General features: G+C 39.9%; 1 protein-coding gene across 1 annotated transcript; it reads right to left on the bottom strand.

The window, feature by feature from the left end:
- Nucleotides 1-916: 916 nt before the first annotated feature.
- cip2a (cellular inhibitor of PP2A) lies at nt 917-17,781 on the bottom strand (the record flags this gene model as incomplete). Its single annotated transcript, XM_083936385.1, is given in 21 exon segments — nt 917-1,267; nt 3,415-3,554; nt 4,178-4,260; nt 4,352-4,465; nt 4,543-4,739; nt 5,680-5,790; nt 6,211-6,285; nt 7,209-7,377; nt 8,137-8,255; nt 8,336-8,435; nt 11,270-11,403; nt 11,577-11,750; nt 11,986-12,225; nt 13,456-13,531; nt 13,664-13,809; nt 14,148-14,270; nt 14,936-15,032; nt 15,125-15,219; nt 15,494-15,606; nt 16,502-16,649; nt 17,680-17,781. Coding segments are annotated over 21 exon segments (2,703 nt in total). The 3' UTR covers nt 917-1,120.
- Nucleotides 17,782-18,062: the final 281 nt, after the last annotated feature.

Raw genomic sequence — 18,062 nt, 5'->3', positions numbered from 1 at the left:
TCAAGAATATTATGAAATTAGCTCATATTTAATAAAGATTATAAAATACGTAGAGGAATATTTAAGTGGAGACAGAGCAGGTGAATAGGGTCAAATATTTAACTAACCATGAAACCTCCCCACTTGAATGAGCTCATTTGCAGAACATAAATGTGAACATTGGACAAAAGCAGGTTCAAAATTCTTGTTTTATTTTATTGAAAAATTAGAGTCAAGTGTTTTTACAGATGTCTCTTGTTATGACTCCATAAATCAGAGATTTTCTGCATGTTTTTATGAATAACTCTTGTCTAAATGAGGCTGTGAAAGACATATGAACAAAACTCTCTGTAAAAACCTTCATTATCGAACGTCAACTGTTGGGGAATTTAGCAGATATTTACAAAAACCAACAGACAGAGTGAAGTTAAATAAACACCTAAATGTTATAGATGCAAAACAGCTCAAATCATAACCAGTGCATGAAAAAATGATGTCTAATGATAGATGTATATTTCATCACTCATATTAAATAGATCTTATATGGAAGTGAAAAAACATTTACAGTTTATGGGACTTTTTCAGGGTCAAACTTTGTATCATGCCTCACCTATAAAGTTCATCTTCTCTGTTTATTTACTAAATGTGTAAAAATCCAACTCACTGAACATGAAAAACAACTCTTGACGTCATCATTACTTTACATAAAGGACTTCAAACTCCTGGATATATATTCAGAATCAGCAGGAGGTTGATCACAAGGTTAGAAAGAAAATTTAAAAAAACTAATATTGTTTAATATCACAGCGGCAGGTACATGTGGATTATTTGAGTTTATTTGTCCTTTCAGGTGTAAAAAATAAAGTTAAAATATCATATAGGATTCAATCAGAACACTGTAAACATACATGTATTTTATAAAAAATCCTGCTCCAATTAAAACATAACCTACACTCATTTAATTTGAATATTATATCAGCTCTAATTCAATAAAAACATACATTTGATCTGGGTTTAGTTTCCATCATTTATTTATCAAACAATAAAAACAGAAAGACTTTAAAAAATACACGTTTAGTCTTTAGTTTAAAAAACCCAGATCCATATTCCTGTCACTCATGTTGCGTTGGCGTGCGCTCCCTCACAGCGACAGGTTGACGTCGTTCTTCAGCTTGCCGCTGCTCAGGCTATGGATCATAGCGATCATGGACGAGTGTTTGCTCAGCTCGTCCTCTTTCTGCTTCAGCTTCGTCTCTAGCTGACTCTTCTGCAGCTCCAGAGACGACGCCTGGACAAAAACAGGAAACCGCGTCCGCAGCTTTGAGTCAAAATGGGATTTGTCTCCTAACTTTTGTGCAGATAAAAGAAAACATGTCTATATAAGAAATGGCTACTACTACATACGGAACACAGCCTCTTGATGACAAGCGTAGTGGTGAGACAGCTGCGACAATCCAAACAAAGCTTTTTTGAGAAGGGAGATAAGGCAGGGAGATCCTGGCACAGCAGGCCCACAGCTAGTGCTTCCAGCTAGTGCTTCTGGACGATCTCTAAAATTCAACTCAAAAACTCAAACCCTGGAACAGGCTCTTAACACAAATTTGGAAACCAATCCCCTGACTGCTCTTTTTGGGCTCCTCCGTCTAAAATTCTGCCCATTACTACACAACGTGTTGTGGCCTTTACCACCCTGCTCGCCAGAAGTAAAATTCTCCTTAAATGGAAACATTTCTCCACCGACTTGGAATTGGATCCGTGAAATTTTGCAATGTCTATAGTTAGAGAAGTTAAGATTTTCACAGAGGGGAGCTTTGACAGCATTCCACAAAACCTGGAACCCACTGCTGGCTCTTAATTTTTTTTTTTAATTGAATTACTTTATTTATTTTTACTATTATTTACAAAACGTAGGTCGACCAGGAAAGGAAATGTGACCTACACAGGAACCAAAGGGGAGTCAACATCAGATATTCCTTTGACCGTGGAGAATGCTACGCCAGGATTTGGGAATGAAAACAGATGCTGAGACAGCAGACTTTTTGTTGAACGGGTCATTTTTGTGTTTTATTGTGGTAGATGTTACATAAACAGCCACCATAAGTCTGTGCAAATACTGGCTTATGACTATGAACTCCCCGTTCATGTGTTTTTAGCATTGTAAACTAACATTAAATTTCTCTGCCAGAGAGGATGTGTTGTTAGGAGGCGAGGGAGGGTGGAACGAGCTCGGGGGGAGGAATTGTGGAACACTGAGGAGAGAGGTTTGGTTGGGGGGGCGGGCTGCCCTTTTCAAATCCGTCTCAGAGGCTTAACTGATTTTCAGAATGAAAACCATAGCTATAAGACCAATTTCACGATAAACAAAAATAAAAAAGTTTGTTTTGTTGGTTCCACTATCGTGATCTGTGTTATGTTATAACGAGAGGCAAAACTTTTCTATTTGAGACCGATTACACAAAAAAGTTTTAACATTTTTAAGACCTTTGAAAGGACTTGGTTTTATATTGATGAATTCAATGCCTTTTAAGACTTTTCAAGAATCCACAGGAACCCTGAATAAAGAAGGAATGAAATGAGACTTGTTCCTATTTAAAGTTTTTACCTGTTTTTATTTGTTTTCACCTGTTTTCAACACTCTCTGTTTGTGTTTTATTGTGTATTAGTGATAAATAAGTCAGATTGGATACATTTCTCATTTGGACCAATAAAGATTTAATTGATATCACTTCAATAGAATGGAGAGTTTGGAGTGTTTACTCCTGTAACTTTACCTTTTATCCGACTGTTCCATGGAACACTTACAGTCTGTAACACGGCTATATTTGTTTGTTTTGTTATCAGAAATATTTACTTGTTTTCAATCAAATTAAAGCCCGGTCAGGGTTTTCCACAGTTAAAAATAAACACTTGTAAAATGTTATGCTTTTCACTTAATTTTAACAATTCATTCTTCATTTAAAGGGCTAATAATAAGGATTATGGTCATTATTAGTTTAGTCTATAAAATGGCATAAAGTTGTTTTAAACATGCCTGTAATTACTTCCTAAAGCCCAAGTGGATGTATTCAAAATGCTTCTTCTGTCCAACAATTATTAAAGAAACAGAAATCTATTAAATATCTACATGTGAGCAGCTAAAACCAGTGATTTCTTTGGCATATTTGCTTTTTAAAACAGGCTTAAAACAATTAATCAGTGAGAGTTTTAGCAACCTGTTAAAGAGGATTTTCTAAACTTCTAAGTAAATAATTCAAATCAAGAATTAAATAACAGATTAAAGCTGCATTAAAACATGAACTGTGGTGAAGTTTGTGATGAAAAAGAACTAAATCTGAACCAACTACAGGGAATCAAACATAACACACACTTCTAAACAGACACTTGTGGTGGTGTTGATGTAAATTATCTGTGCCCAGACTTTCTCGTCTTCGTCACCTTGATGCTGGCGTCCTTCCTCGCCTGCTCCGTCTTGTTCAGCTCCTTCCTCAGGACGTCCACAGTGTCCTCCAGATCTCTCCTCTCCTGATCCTTCTCCTTCACCTTCTCCTCCTCCGCCAGCAGTTCTCCTCGCAGACCTTAACGGGAAACAAGACAGAAGCATTTAGGGAAGCAGATGATTAGGGGTTGGACGCAGAGAATTCAGGTCCTGAGATTTAAACGGGATTTGTCCCCAAAAATCTGCTCCAGTTTCTGGGGGAAAGAACCTGCAGGAACCCTCTCGATCAAACCTATGGTCCGACCGCACCAACGTGATTACTGCAGTGATACAACTGGATCAACAAAAGCCATATTTCTAAGAATGCAAATGAAAGAAAGACACAAGAAGTAGAAGAATAACTGACAAAACAAGACATCGTGTTTAGCTTTCAGAAAGTATTGCACTATTTTCTCACATTTTATGAACAAAATGATGAATCAAGAAAATAATCAACAGATGAAAATAATCCTTAGTTGCTTTTATTCCGTTGCCAGTTAGAGTTGCCATGATAAGTCCATCAACAGAAAAATAATCTCCAACTTTTTGGATACTTGATTTATCGCTAAAGTTATTTTTCATGCAGAAATGGCAGAAAATATGGAGTGTTCCTTCTTTCTGTACAGAAGATAAAAAATAAATCTGCACTCTAAAGAACGGCTGGCAGCTCTAACTTATTCAGACAGGTCTGCACACAGATTTTACATCTTGAATCTGACCGACCTGTGATGTCGCTGTTCTTCTGCTGTACATCTGAACGGAGGCTTCTGATCTCCTCCTCTCTCTCCTCCAGAACCGACGCCATCCTGAGACACACAGACAGAGTTTAGAGAGAGCTGCTCTCTGAACCTTCGACTGAAGAGTTTGCTTCAACATGCAGATGTGTGTGTGGAATACTTTTCGTGCTGCAGCTGCAACGCCTCCTGGTTCTTCCTCAGAGCGCTGTGCTCTTTGGTGAGCGAGATGTGAGCCGCCTGCAGCTCCTTCAGCAGCCGCTCGTTTTCGCTCAACCTAAACAAGAGATGTACTTGTTACACAATCAAACCTGTACACATGAATCTGTTTCCTGGATCCGTCCTGCCTCAGACCTGTTGAGCAGGGAGTTGTAGGCTCCTTTGAGGGCCTGGTGTTCCTCCGAGTCCTGCTGCAGCCGGGCGTTGTGCTGCAGCAGTTCCTCCATGTCGGCCTTACAGCGCTCCACCTCCAGCACCTGGCTGCTCAGCTCGCCCTGCAGATCCTCACGACGACGCTCCGCCTCCTTCAGCAGACAGCCGAGTTTACAGGCCTGCACACACAGACGCAGAGCGATGACAACGTTTCAGCCGTTTCTACGTCACATTAAAAAACAATGAGGATTAATTAAGATAACTGTGGGTATGATCATAATCTCTGCTCTAACAGCCTCAGTTTAAATCTGACACCTTTACTCCAAACGGAATTCTTTATTTCAATTTAAAAGTAAGTTAAACACTTGGGGCGGCTGGTGGCACAGTGGTTAGAGCAGTCGCCCCATGTAAAGAGGCTGAGGGTCCTCGAGGAAGTGGACGCAGGTTTGACTCTGACCTGCGGCCCTTTGCTGCATGTCTCACCCTCTCTCTCTCTCTCTCACCCCATTTCCTGTCTGTCTTAATAATAAAAGGCTTGAAAAACCGCCAAAAATCTTAAAAGGTAATTTAGACCTAATTTTTTACAGTTTATTTATTATTATTGTATCTTGTTTGTTTTTTAACTGATGCCTCTTCATTGAAGTATCCCCTTGAAATGTGCCCACCATGGGATTTAGAATTATATTATCTTATCGTTTCAAATTTTATAATGTTTTGTGATACAAAAACCTGACGACATTCAGTTTACAATCATAAAACAGGAATAAAAAAGTAAATCCTCACGTGTCTCAAATAACTAATCAAGTAGGAAGATAGATAAAAAGAAGTATTAATTTCCTAACGATCAGCAGTTTAATAAATCAACTTTCATTGTTTCAGCTGTAATGACAGTGGAACAATAATAAGGTCAAACTGAGGAACAGATCATATCTGTGCAACACAAGATTCCTAAAGTCTGTCTGTTACCCCTAGTGTTTTAAAATTCAGCCACGTTCACATTTCTGGTGTGTGTGTGTGTGTGTGTGTGTGTGTGTGTGTGTGTGTGTGTGTGTGTGTGTGTGTGTGTGTGTGTGTGTGTGTGTGTGTGTGTGTGTGTGTGTGTGTGTTTGTAAAACTCACCTCGGCCTCAGCTTGAGCTCGCTGGAAGCGATACTGAGCGATGAGACGGTCGGCCTGAGAAAGAGCGAGAGCCTTCGCCTCCAATAAGTCCTGCAGACGACTTTCCTTCGACTGACGGAGACACAAAGAAGAAAAGACTCTAATCCTTTAATCCTTAGAAGAATTTAATCCTTAAAGAGGAATTCCAACACAAAATCATCCCATGGTCTTTTTCTGCACTTACATACATCAAATAAACCATCGAGACGTTTTTTTCGTGTATAAACTATTAACAGAGAAATCATTGAGAGTTGCTAACAGCCGACGTGGCTAACAGTGATTAGCTCGGGGCATTACGGTGAAGGCATTCAAACGTCTTTTTTAACCACTAATAGCGTTCAAAATAACAAAACCTCTGCAGCAGCATGAGAAGAGTCCCTACAGATATATATATATTTTTTTGCTTGTATAATTCTGTATGGGATCGGTCACGGCCTACATGACCAGACACGAAAATAAAAATGAATTTATATAAAAACTTATTATACTCACGGCAAACGCAGAGAGCTTCTGTTCGTAAACGTCGATGATCTCCGACACATGCGAGTCCTTAGCCTGCTCCTGCAGCTGTAAACAACAACAACAACAAAAGGACAGCAGTGAAACAGTTACTGAACAATGAAGGTAAAGAAAGTTTTTAGTTGCTTTTACAGCTGTGTTCATTACTTAGACCAGTAGTTCAGTTTGTGACCCCTTACAACAAAGCTGTGTACATTTGAGAGAGATTTTCCTCTCAAACTGTTTTATGGAAATAATCTGAAAAGATAAAATGATCCAGTCAATCACTAGAAATAATCTGATCAGTGCGTTTCTATTAGGGTCTAATACCCGGAATAAGGCGGGTCTGTCTAGCCCAAACACCAATAATTTGCATGTGAGTCACTCAAGCGGCTGTTTGTTTACCCTGTGGCAGAGCAGGGCCGTTTTTCTCCCCTGAGAGAAGCCTGGTTGCTGATTCGATGTAGCTCTCAGAGGGATGTGATGTGTGGTAGTACAGACAAGACAGCAAAACGCCGAAGTAGACACTTTTATCCAGTGGTGCCGTAGAACGCGGCACAGAAAATCCTCTGTGCATACACACCTTTGCCTGGGCTTGTTAAAATGAGTGCTGCAGCGGTCGGGTTGGATTTTGACCGATTCTGATCTGTGGCTCTTTGCTGCATGTTCCCTCTCTCTCAATTAAGTTGACATTGTGAATCATACGGGCCACCTTAAATCCAACTGAAACTTTCATTCAGAGTGGTACGTCACCTCCAGAGTCTCATAAAACCCTCTGGGGCCTTAGATAAAAAGAAGTATTAATTTACACAATTTTCTACTATTTTTTCATTTGTGTTATTTAAAAAATAATAATTTCTAGTCTTCCTGCAGCTTTAAACACATTCAGATCAACATAAATCTAGAAAAGTGAAGAAAAACATATTTCAGTCCTCTGCACATTTCAAAATAAATGTTGGATACAGACATCTGAGGTTGGTTGAACACTTTACCTCTAACCCGTTCTGTATTTTCTCCACCAGACTGTGGACGCTCCTGCTGGAACCACTGGAGGAGTCCAGTACGCTGGAGGGTGGGACATCCTGCACAGCGACACGTTTGACGGACAGCTCGGCCTCCCTCTGGCGATAGGCGTTGTTGGCGGCCATACTTTCACCCAGACTAAAGAAATACATTTGTTTTTTTTGGTTAATGGAGAGTGGAAAACAGACACTAAGAGCTTTATATTGGTTGTTATTTAACTTGCAAAATGTAACATGAGTCTATTTTTGTCTCTCAGTAAATAAATCAATGTCTACGTGCATTTTGCAGACTTTTTTCCTCCTCTGTTTTATTTAAAGGATTTTTAAAGACATGAAGAGGTGAAAGTATCCTGCAAATCAATCAAATAAAAGAGGGTTGAGAATTGAGAAAAAGGAAAGAAAATTCTCTGATTACCAACATGGCGGCTGACATATTGAATTTTTGAACTGGAGGGAAAAAATGTTTTTTTATAATGTGGATTGTGACATTGTCAACCAATTATAGAAATGAAAACTGACAAAATAAAAAATAAAACAAACAAAAAAGAAATAGTGTGAGTCAACTACTGATAATTTAAATAAAGAATAAGTTCAAATAAAAATAAGTAGCTAAATAAACATCACATTCAATATCAGTCAATTGCTGATCATCTAAATAAAGAATAAATACAAATCAAATCAATAAACATCACATTCGGTATCACTCAACAGCTGATAATTTAAAGAAAGAATAAGTAAACATTATGTTAAGTATCAGTCGGATGCATCAATCTGTCTCTACACACCGTGCCCTCTACTTCATGTTGTGTTAATGGTAACAGATGCATTTGCTCAGAGATTAATTGATCAGTGAGCTGTTTTATACAGCATTTAAACGTGTTTCCAGCGAGTGACTCACACCAGAGAGGGGAAGTCTGGGAGCGGCGTGGCCTCGAACAACAGAGAGAGTCCAGTCTGAACGCGCTCCCTGTGGTGGGACGTCAGGGCCAGAGAGAGGGGCGTCACGATCCTCTGGTCCTAGAGAATGAAGACAGAGAGAGAGGTCCCAGAGGAAACAGCAAAAGTGTGTGTGTGTGTGTGTGTGTGTGTGTGTGTACCTGTAGCATCCTGTAGAAGCTGGTCTCCATGTCCTTCACCTGTTGTCTCAGTTTGCTCATTAACTCCAGAGTCGTCAGCAGAGCTTCTGCACACACCTGACTGAAACACAAAATTTTAACTGTTTGTAAATGTAACCGGGGGCCGAGGCGATGCAGTGATTTATATGACATCAACAGGATTGTGTAGTTTATTTTGAAGTTTACAGGAAGTCAGTGGTGGGATTTAAGTGCGTCACCGGCATTCGGAACCAACTGTTAATGATTTAGAGAAAGTTAACTTGAGGCAAAAGAAGAGGGAATTACAATCATCTAGACGGGAGAAAATTAAACAAACTGATCAAATTTTATTTTCAATTTTGGATTCCAACGATTATGAAAACAAGACTATTGAAATAAAAGTCTACTGTGCCTTTTAATTGTTATTATGTCTAGGTGGTTACAAGTTGCTACAGTGCACTAAAACATATTTGATCAAATTTTTTTCTATTAAAATTATTATTATATATTCAATAGCAATGTGTTCAGTAAGTTGTTACAGTGCACTACAACATATTTGATCTAATGTTTTTCTATTATAATTATTATTATATATTCAATAGTAATGTGTTCATTAAGTTGTTACAGTGCACTTAAACATTTTTGATCTAATTTCTTTCTGTTATAATTATTATTATTTATTCAATAGCAATGTAATGTAAACCTTTCCGGGAACCATCACCTTATCGTGATGGAGAGGTTTGTGTGTCCCTGTGAACCTGAGGGCTGTGTTGTCTGGAGCCTAGTGCTCCTGGTAGGGTCGCCCATGGCAGAGTGGTCTCAGGCGAGGGGCCGGACTAAGAATGGTTCACAAAGAATCAATGGACAAACAAGGAAGAGGAAGAGAGACACTGCCCGGAGGGAGGGCTCGCCGGCGAGCGCATGGTGGCCGGGTTTGCCACGGAGCCCAGCCGGGCACAGCCCGAAAAAGTAACGTGGCACCTCCCTCCTCTCCATCCAGTGGGTCCACCACTCGCAGGAGGAACCACTTGGGTTGAGTGCAATCTTCGTTCCTACCCTCACCTATGGTCATAAAAGCTGGGTCATGACCGAAAGAACGAGGTCGCGGGTACAAGCGGCCGAAATGGGTTTTCTCAGGAGGGGGGCTGGAGTCTCCCTTAGAGATAGGGTGAGAAGTTCAGCCATCCGTGAGGAACTCGGAGTAGAGCCGCTGCTCCTTTGCATTGAAAGGAGCCAGTTGAGGTGGTTCAGGATCATCTGGTAAGGATGCCCCCATGGCGCCTCCCTAGGGAGGTGTTCCAGGCACGTCCAGCTGGGAGGAGGCCTCAGGGAAGACCCAGGACCAGGTGGAGAGATTATATCTCCACACTGGCCTGGGAACGCCTCGGGATCCCCCAGTTAGAGCTGGTTAATGTGGCCCGGGAAAGGGAAGTTTGGGGTCCCCTGCTAAAGCTGCTGCCCCCGTGACCCGACCACAGGTAAGCGGTTGAAGATGAGATGAGATGAGATATTAAACATTTTGGGCAGCTTTCAGTAGGCTTTGCATTAAAGTTACAACATATTTGATCTATTCATTTTGTACATCATATTTGTTTTATTTATAGTCTTTTATTTTGTTATATTTTATTTAAAGTTCAAGAAAACCCACCGTTAAAAAGAAAATGTATATTATCATAAAAACCGATAATGTTTTGGTCGTATTCAATTTTATTTATAGTGCCAAATCATAACAAAAGTTATCTCAGGACACTTTACAGAGTAGTTAAAGACCACACTCTATGACTTGCTCTATGGAGGATAGACATCTGTTTTGACAAAATCATCTTAAAAATAACAACATAGCTACGGGCTTGTAGGCCCTAGCTGTAAGCTTTATCAAAGAGAAAGTATATATATATATAGTATATAATCATAAATACTGATTGGTACTATACTATTGCCATTCTAATCTTTATTGTTTTTTTTATTATTATTATTCTTCCGTACGTTTTTTGTCTCTTCACAACTTCAACATAGCTTAAGCTACAAAAACCATTCAACTATCAAAATATTCAGCTTTTTAAGCTCTTTTGTGCTGTTGCTTTTTTCTACCTTTCATACCTTTTCATTTATTCAGCTTTTTTTTTATAATGTAAGTGGGTGGAGAGAATTTTCAAATCCTCTTAAACATACTCCACTGGGAAATGTATCTACTTTCACAAATTTCCAGCTACAGAAATTAAATTGAAGGCTGGCCTCAGATTGGCTCTCACAGAGCTGGCCTCTGATTGGCTCTCACAGAGCTGGCTTCTGATTGGCTCTCACAGAGTTGGCCTCTGATTGGCTCTCACAGAGTTGGCCTCTGATTGGCTCTCACAGAGCTGGTCTCTGATTGGCTCTCACAGAGCTGGCCTCTGATTGGCTCTCACAGAGCTGGCCTCTGATTGTCTCTCAGAGCTGGCCTCTGATTGTCTCTCAGAGCTGGCCTCTGATTGTCTCTCACAGAGCTGGCCTCTGATTGGCTCTCACAGAGCTGGCCTCTGATTGGCTCTCACAGAGCTGGCCTCTGATTGGCTCTCACAGAGCTGGCCTCTGATTGGCTCTCACAGAGCTGGCCTCTGATTGGCTCTCAGAGCTGGCCTTTTGCACAATTTCAGCTTCTTTAATATTCTTTTCAAATTTTAAGCTTTTTCATACTTTTGTATATATTCCGCTTTTGAAAATTATTTTCAAATATTCAGCTTTTTTTTATACTTTTGAACATATTCCGCTTCTTGAATATTCTTTGCAAACATACTTTTTTCTGTGTAGTGAGCATTCCCACATCTTTTCCGCAGGAAACACATTTTCTAGTTAATATATGTCATTCTTCTGTTCAGCATTAGGGAATGAATTGTAGCTGTTTGACGAAGCAAATACTTCAAAATTCAATCAGAACTGCAGCTCCCACACACTCACCTGAGGTCGCTGTCAGAGCCGGGCGGGTGGCAGGTGAGGGGGCTTTTGCCATGACAACAGGACAGGAGGGATTCAACCTGCGAGAAGCAGAGCTGAGCGCTCACCTGACGGGACACCAGAGATCTGGTAGAGTCCTCTGCACACAGGAGTGGAGGAGAGTTAAGGCTTTGAAAATTAAAAACAGAAACACACGCACACACACAGACAAAGAAGTCGAGTAATTGTTTGAGCTCTTTACAGACACATCCTATAAGCTGCTAGGGAAAATGACCACTCTTGTGCTCGCTCACTCGCTCACACACACACATAGAAGGATATTGAGCAGCAGGCTGGTGACGTGTGTGATGCGGTGGCAGTGTTTTCTTATGTGAGCATCCCCCTGTGCGAGATCAAGGCCTCTCAGCAGCCCCGACAGGACAGGAAGCAACATTTCTACGAAGCTCAGCACGCATTCAGAGACGCTGTCTGCTCCCAACGCCTCCTAGACGGAGAGAGGAGAACAGACATGAAAATGTTTCAACATCTTCATCATGTTGGAGCGGTTTAAAAGCTTGACTAGAAACAGAAACACAATCACTTTAAAGGAGTTTAGAGGTGCTGGGAAAACTAAAACAGAGATTTTTGCCAATTTAGTCAAACCACTACACCATGCTGCCCCCCCACGACATATGGCTAAACCCTAAGTGCCTCGTGTGTCCCAGTCGTGCCGCCGTTACCTCCAGCAGCTCATTCAGCAGCTGCAGGGCCTGGAGCGAGCAGGACTCGGCGCCCTCCACAGGAGAGCTCAGCCACTGCGCCAGGGCGAGCCCGGACTCTGCTTTATGTCTACCATCCAGTCCAGCCCCTTGCCTGCGGCCTGCTCCTCTGAGTTTATGTGCCGCCGGTCTGAAAACCACCTCGCACAGCAGGGAGCGCAGCCCTGAGACTCTGCACATGGCAAGGAGAAGCTCCAATACCTGCAAACAACAAACAGCCGGCAAGATTAATGAAATTAAGACGACTTCCTGATATTTTACAGTCCAAAACGCTCAATCAAGAAAAGATTTGGCAGGTTAACTGATCATGACAATGAATAAATAATCTTTTTCAATACTTAATAATAAATCATTGTAAATAAGAATACATGGGAAAGCATTCTGTAAACTACTTCAGTTGGAAGTTTCAGCTGAAGTAGTTTACAGAATGCTTTCCCATGTATTCTTATATTTAGCTATATTTAGAATATGTTCAACTGGAAGAAAGGGTTGTCTGACAGAATGGTAAAGAATATATTTGAACTGAAATTAATTTTTTTTACGCATGCCTTTTTTAAGAGACTAAAATAAAAAACCATGTTGTGGAGCGGAGCATGAGCATGAGCCCTCCCTCACAGCAGGTCCAGTTCATCTGATACATTTTTTTTTTTTAAAGAGTATTTTTGGTAGTTTTTCAAGCCTTTATTATATAGGACAGACAGGAATTGGTCATTAGATATGCAGCAAAGGGCCGCATGTCGGAGTCGAACCCACGGCCACTGCCTCGAGGCCCTTCAGCCTCTTTACATGGGGTGACTGCTCTAACCACTGTGCCAATGACCACCCCTGAAAATTCTTTTTTTTTTGATAAATTCTTTTAACTTATTGTTTGTAAATTGTCTCTCCATCATGTAATGTTTTTATGATGTGGGCTGCTGCCGTCTTGGCCAGGTCGCCCTTGTAAAAGAGATCCTGATCTCAATGGGTTATTTATCTGGTTAAATAAAGGTTAAATAAAAAATAAATAAATACAACGCAGCTTTTTCAATCGCGAGTTGAGTGGAGCGGAGTGAAATCTGGTTGTGCGTGAAGCGATATTGAGAGGGAAATGTGCTGCAACCTACGTTTATCAGAATGTACTGCTGGTGTTTACAGGGTATGGCTTTAAAATGCTGGCTGTGAAATAAGAACATCTCTGGTTTGAGTTCCCCTCGTCCCTACCCTTATTTCCTGTCTCTGCTCTACTTTTGATTTAATACGAGGCAAATTAAGACTCTATTACCACAAATAGGTCAGACGTTACTTTAGAGGCTTGTAATATGGTTTGCATCAACGCAACTGGCACAATTTAGATACCTGGGCTGGTTTCAGTGCTTATTTGTGCAGTGGCAAAGTAACATAAAGTAATAAACAGTACAGAATTATGTGTATCATGCAGAATGCCGTGTGCACCTTTGCTGCAGAGTCGGGGTCTTTTGATTGCAGCAGTCCTAAAACTTGGGACACGCACGCTGAGAAGTGCTGATACCTTGAAATGGAAAATTGGTTTTAATTCACGGTCAACGGAGCCTTGAAACAGATACTGAGGTGAACACTCTCTGTGTGTGTGTGTGTGTGTGTGTGTGTGTATATACGCATGTTTATGTATGTGTACGTGTACCTGGTGAGGTAATCTGCAATCTTGGGGTTCTTCAACAAGTCAACCAAAAGGTCAACAGAGTATTTTCTCGTCAGAGTGCCGTCACCGTTCACAATGATGTTGAAAACAAGCTGGAAAGTTTGGTGGATGTTCTTTGCATCAAAGAGCTTCAGGAAAAACACAAACAGAAACAGAGAAGATGAGCATGACTGGCATAAATCAATGTGCAGGTTTATCCGTTTATCTCTGGAGGAAATAAAAACTGAAGTAAAAAAAGGGAACAATCAGACAGAAGGAACCAACGGTTGTCTATGCCTTTGAGATAAAAAAAAAAAAACATATCCTGAAGAGAAATATTTGTTGTGTATAAAATATGTGTATACAGGTTGCTTTTCATTTAGATCTTTTATAATTTATGCAATCCTCTGGAGTTTTATGATCCCTTTGTTTGTTTTTATCTGCTGTTTTGGTTTTTGGTAAAGAAAATGCAGTGTGTTCCACCTACCTTCTCTCCAACCTTCTCATTCAGAGTGAGGCTGGCCAGGATGGACAACGTGAAGACCACCACGGTCAGACTGTTGTGAGCCAGGAAGTTGATCAGAGTTCTGTAGAATGGTTTTACGTTGTCCTACAGGAATACACAAACACACATTTGCACTCAAGATGTCTCAAACCAGCCACAAGCTGATCATCTTTATGTTGTGTTGATGTCACGTTGTGTTAAAAAAGGTTTAGTTGATTTTGAACAAACGCTTGAGTTATTGCTCAACAGATGGATTTTGTTTCCAGGCATTTATAGAGGATTTTTTTTGTTATTTGTTCATTTGTGTCAAAGCCTCTTATAAGGAAACTTATTTACTTAAATTAACTATTCAACACACATTTATACACCAAAGACACATTTTTCTGTCATTCAGCAGATATTCATTTTTTGAGACTGCAATATTGGTAGTAATCCCTGAATAGCTTTAGCACCTTTAAAAACAAATGTATTCAAAGTGCTTTGACAGTTAGAGCAAAGAAAAAAAACACAGAAATCCGTGCACAACAGGGCAAGATAAAGAATAGGACGCTTCAACTAAGTAAAAATTACAGAGGAACAGGAAAAATTACACTGACAGATAAAAAGTTGAGGACAGCAAAAAGACTGTAAAATAAAAAAGCAAATAAAATAAAATAATAAGATAAATACAATAAAAAGGAGATTCCTGAAGCTGAACATCCCTTTTGGGTTAAAGTAACACACACACACACGCACGCACGCACACACACGTTGCGTACACTCAGACTCACCAGAGACTTGATGTGACTCTGCACTGAGTGGTTGTCACGACACAGGTTGGCCATGAGGCCGAGGCACGGCATAACGATGTCGTCATTGTGAGATTGGCTGTGGAGAAAGTTAGGATGTGATAGGGTTAGTTGAATGTCAAAAATACATCCTTCAATTTAATCAATCCTACTGGGAGACGTGGTTCTTACATATTGGTGATGAGAAAAGTGATGAGCTCATGGATGTAGTTTGTAGACTGGAAGACGCGAGTGTTGTAAGTCAGTTTCTGCAACACCTGCAAACACTGGACGATACACAATATTTTACTGAATTTACCGTCCACAGGTTCAAAACTATTCCTCAACCATGAACTGTGCTTTGATTCAGTTTCTTTTGGAAAAATAAGAGAATTGATTGAAACCTGTGCCAAGTAACATCTGTCTGCTCTGCTTTAGTTTTAGGTTTAGGGAAGAACCTAAAACATGCAGGACAGTAGCTCTCCAGGAGTAGAATTGGGCAGCCCTGCTATACACCAAAGAGAATGACGTTGTGTACGGACCCTGAAGAGGCGGACTTACCTGCAGTACCAGGGGCTCTCCAGGTGTGGCGCTGTGGCAGTGGATGATGGACGCCAGGGTGCTGGTGAGGTTGTAGCTGCTGTGAAGAATCTCCCGACTGCCATCATCACATGCTGAAGAAGAGAGCACACGGGAGGGGAGAAAGACAAACATATTTGTTTCAGAAAGAGCTGCCTAACTGTACAGTTTTCTACCTCAGGAATCACACACTCGCTGCTCTGTCTGTTGCTTTCTACTTTCAAGGCTCATTATACAAAGAAAATGAGAACGTTTTACACTCATCTTTCTAGGTAATTTGTAGGGCTGCCCCCAAATAGTCAACCAAGCTCTGGTTGTAAAATGATTGAGGGTCGAATTGATCCGTTTATATTTACTTTAATGACAGCACAAATATCTAAACAAACGGGCATAAGAAAAACGTCTTTCGTAACCATGGCAACAATAAAATAACTGCTCTGCATATGACAGCTCTAACTTTTAAGTTATTATCAATAACATAGTGCAATTTGAACTATAATAAACACCAACAGTAAAAGCCAGAAAATATTTCATATTCAAACATAACATGTATCCTTAGCATGTCGTAAATTCTATTTCTATAATAAACAAATTTACCCTGAAAACATTTCCCTTCTATCTAAGGTAATCCACACAAGGTGCCATAAATTGTAATTATAATAATAATAGATATCAAACTCAAAATGCCATTTACTCAAATTTAAATTACTAAATAAAATATTATTACATTAAACTTAACCAAGTCACTTTCACAATCACAATGTGATTTTCAATTAACCTACATATCATTCTTTCTTTCTCTCCCTCTCTTTTCGGAGGGTTAATGGGGGGTGTATATGCATCCATCGCTCTAAATGACAACCACTGGTCGACCATCAAAAAATCCATGCTGAAGGGCAGCCCTAGTAATTTGTTGGTACCAAATAGGTGGGCTTATAGGGTCCACAACAAAGACAGAATAGTTTATGTGCATATGTGTGCAGCATGTACCCAGTTGTGCCAGCAGGGAGATGATGGAGCTTGTTACAGTTGGAGAGGTGTTTGGGTTTCCAGCCAGCTCCACCAGCCCACTCACACACTCACAGGGCAGAACCTGGCCCGAGGACAGCAGCTGGTCACATTTAAGCCCTGACACCTCCTGCAAATACACACAAACACAACATGCATATGTGAGTACAATACAGAGCGGAGAAACCAACCGAATGCTACTAAAACATTAAAGATGCAGACCGATTTCAGACACAAAATAAGGATTTATTTTGCGTCTGAAAAATAAATAAATATTTTCTCATCGGATCTACACGATTCAAGTAGGTCACCTATTTTGGTTTCAAAACGGCAAATTTCGCCGAAAGGTGAGTGATTTTCATGCTTGTGTTATATTAATAAATCATCATTTACTGAACTGTTATATTAGTAAATCATCATTTTACTGAACTGTTACATTAATAAATTATCATTTTACTCAACTGTTATATTAGTAAATCATCAAATATTGAACTGTTATATTAGTAAATCATCATTTTACTGAACTGTTATATTAGTAAATCATCATTTTAAGGGTCTTCATGTAAAGTCTACTCAGCCCCAGTTCTTCTCACCATCTTCCTTTTCTCCCAGTGTATGGGACTACTTTATGCATGAGTCATTGATATGGATGAATATGAAAATATGAAGCCCTTATTTTAAAGCCTGCTGATCATTAGCATCTGTGTAAGAAACTCCCCGTTCATTTGTGTTGTAGAGGAGGAGAGCAGAGATGAATGTGGAATCAGAAATATACAGTATTTGTCAAACATTATTTTGGTATGTAAGGTCTGATCCGTGGCTGTATGGGGGAATCTTTTAAAAAGCAGTTATGTGTTTACTGTATAAAAAGGTGATGACACTGATATTGATAATTACAGACTATTATGGATTTGGAGAATAAGATTCTTGTCAAATAAACATAACATTTTAGGTGAAATCATTAAAAAAAAAAGAAATAACTGCAAGTCAATTTTATTCTAGTTGTTCATCTCACATTTGTATTTTTGGACACGTAATATGTCCAATAATTATCCTCCTATTTACCAGCCTTCTTGACATATTCAAACCCGTTAACTCTGGCACCAACCCTCTGCCTAAGGTATGTTTGTTTGTGTTCTTATAGTTCTCTTGACGCTCACCTCCACTTGTTTTTGTAGTTTTGCTGCGTTTTGTGCTGTCCTGACGTCTCTGTACTGCTGGATAGCCAGCAACAGAGACTTCAAACACGTCGTTATGTCCATCCTGTAGAACAAAAGTATTCTTTAAGAATTTAATGGCGAGAAAACAACCTAAACTCGCAAATCTAAGTGTTTAAAGCAGAGTAACTGGCGTTTTACACCGTCCATCTTGAAACTCTATATTGCTACCGCTAGCTAACAAGCCTACCTTACAGTTTCATAACAACAACCAATTAGATTAAAACTAAAGTGGACGTGGCTTAACATTTCTGACCGCTACTTATATATAAATATAGCTCAGACTATAGCAGTGCATTTTGGCGTGCTTGTTTGTTAGTAGACTA

Source organism: Echiichthys vipera (assembly GCF_963691815.1).
Source record: "Echiichthys vipera genome assembly, chromosome: 21".
Lineage (NCBI taxonomy): Eukaryota > Metazoa > Chordata > Actinopteri > Perciformes > Trachinidae > Echiichthys > Echiichthys vipera.
The sequence above is the reverse complement of the archived record's forward strand: the minus strand, read 5'-3'. Positions and strand labels throughout refer to the sequence as shown.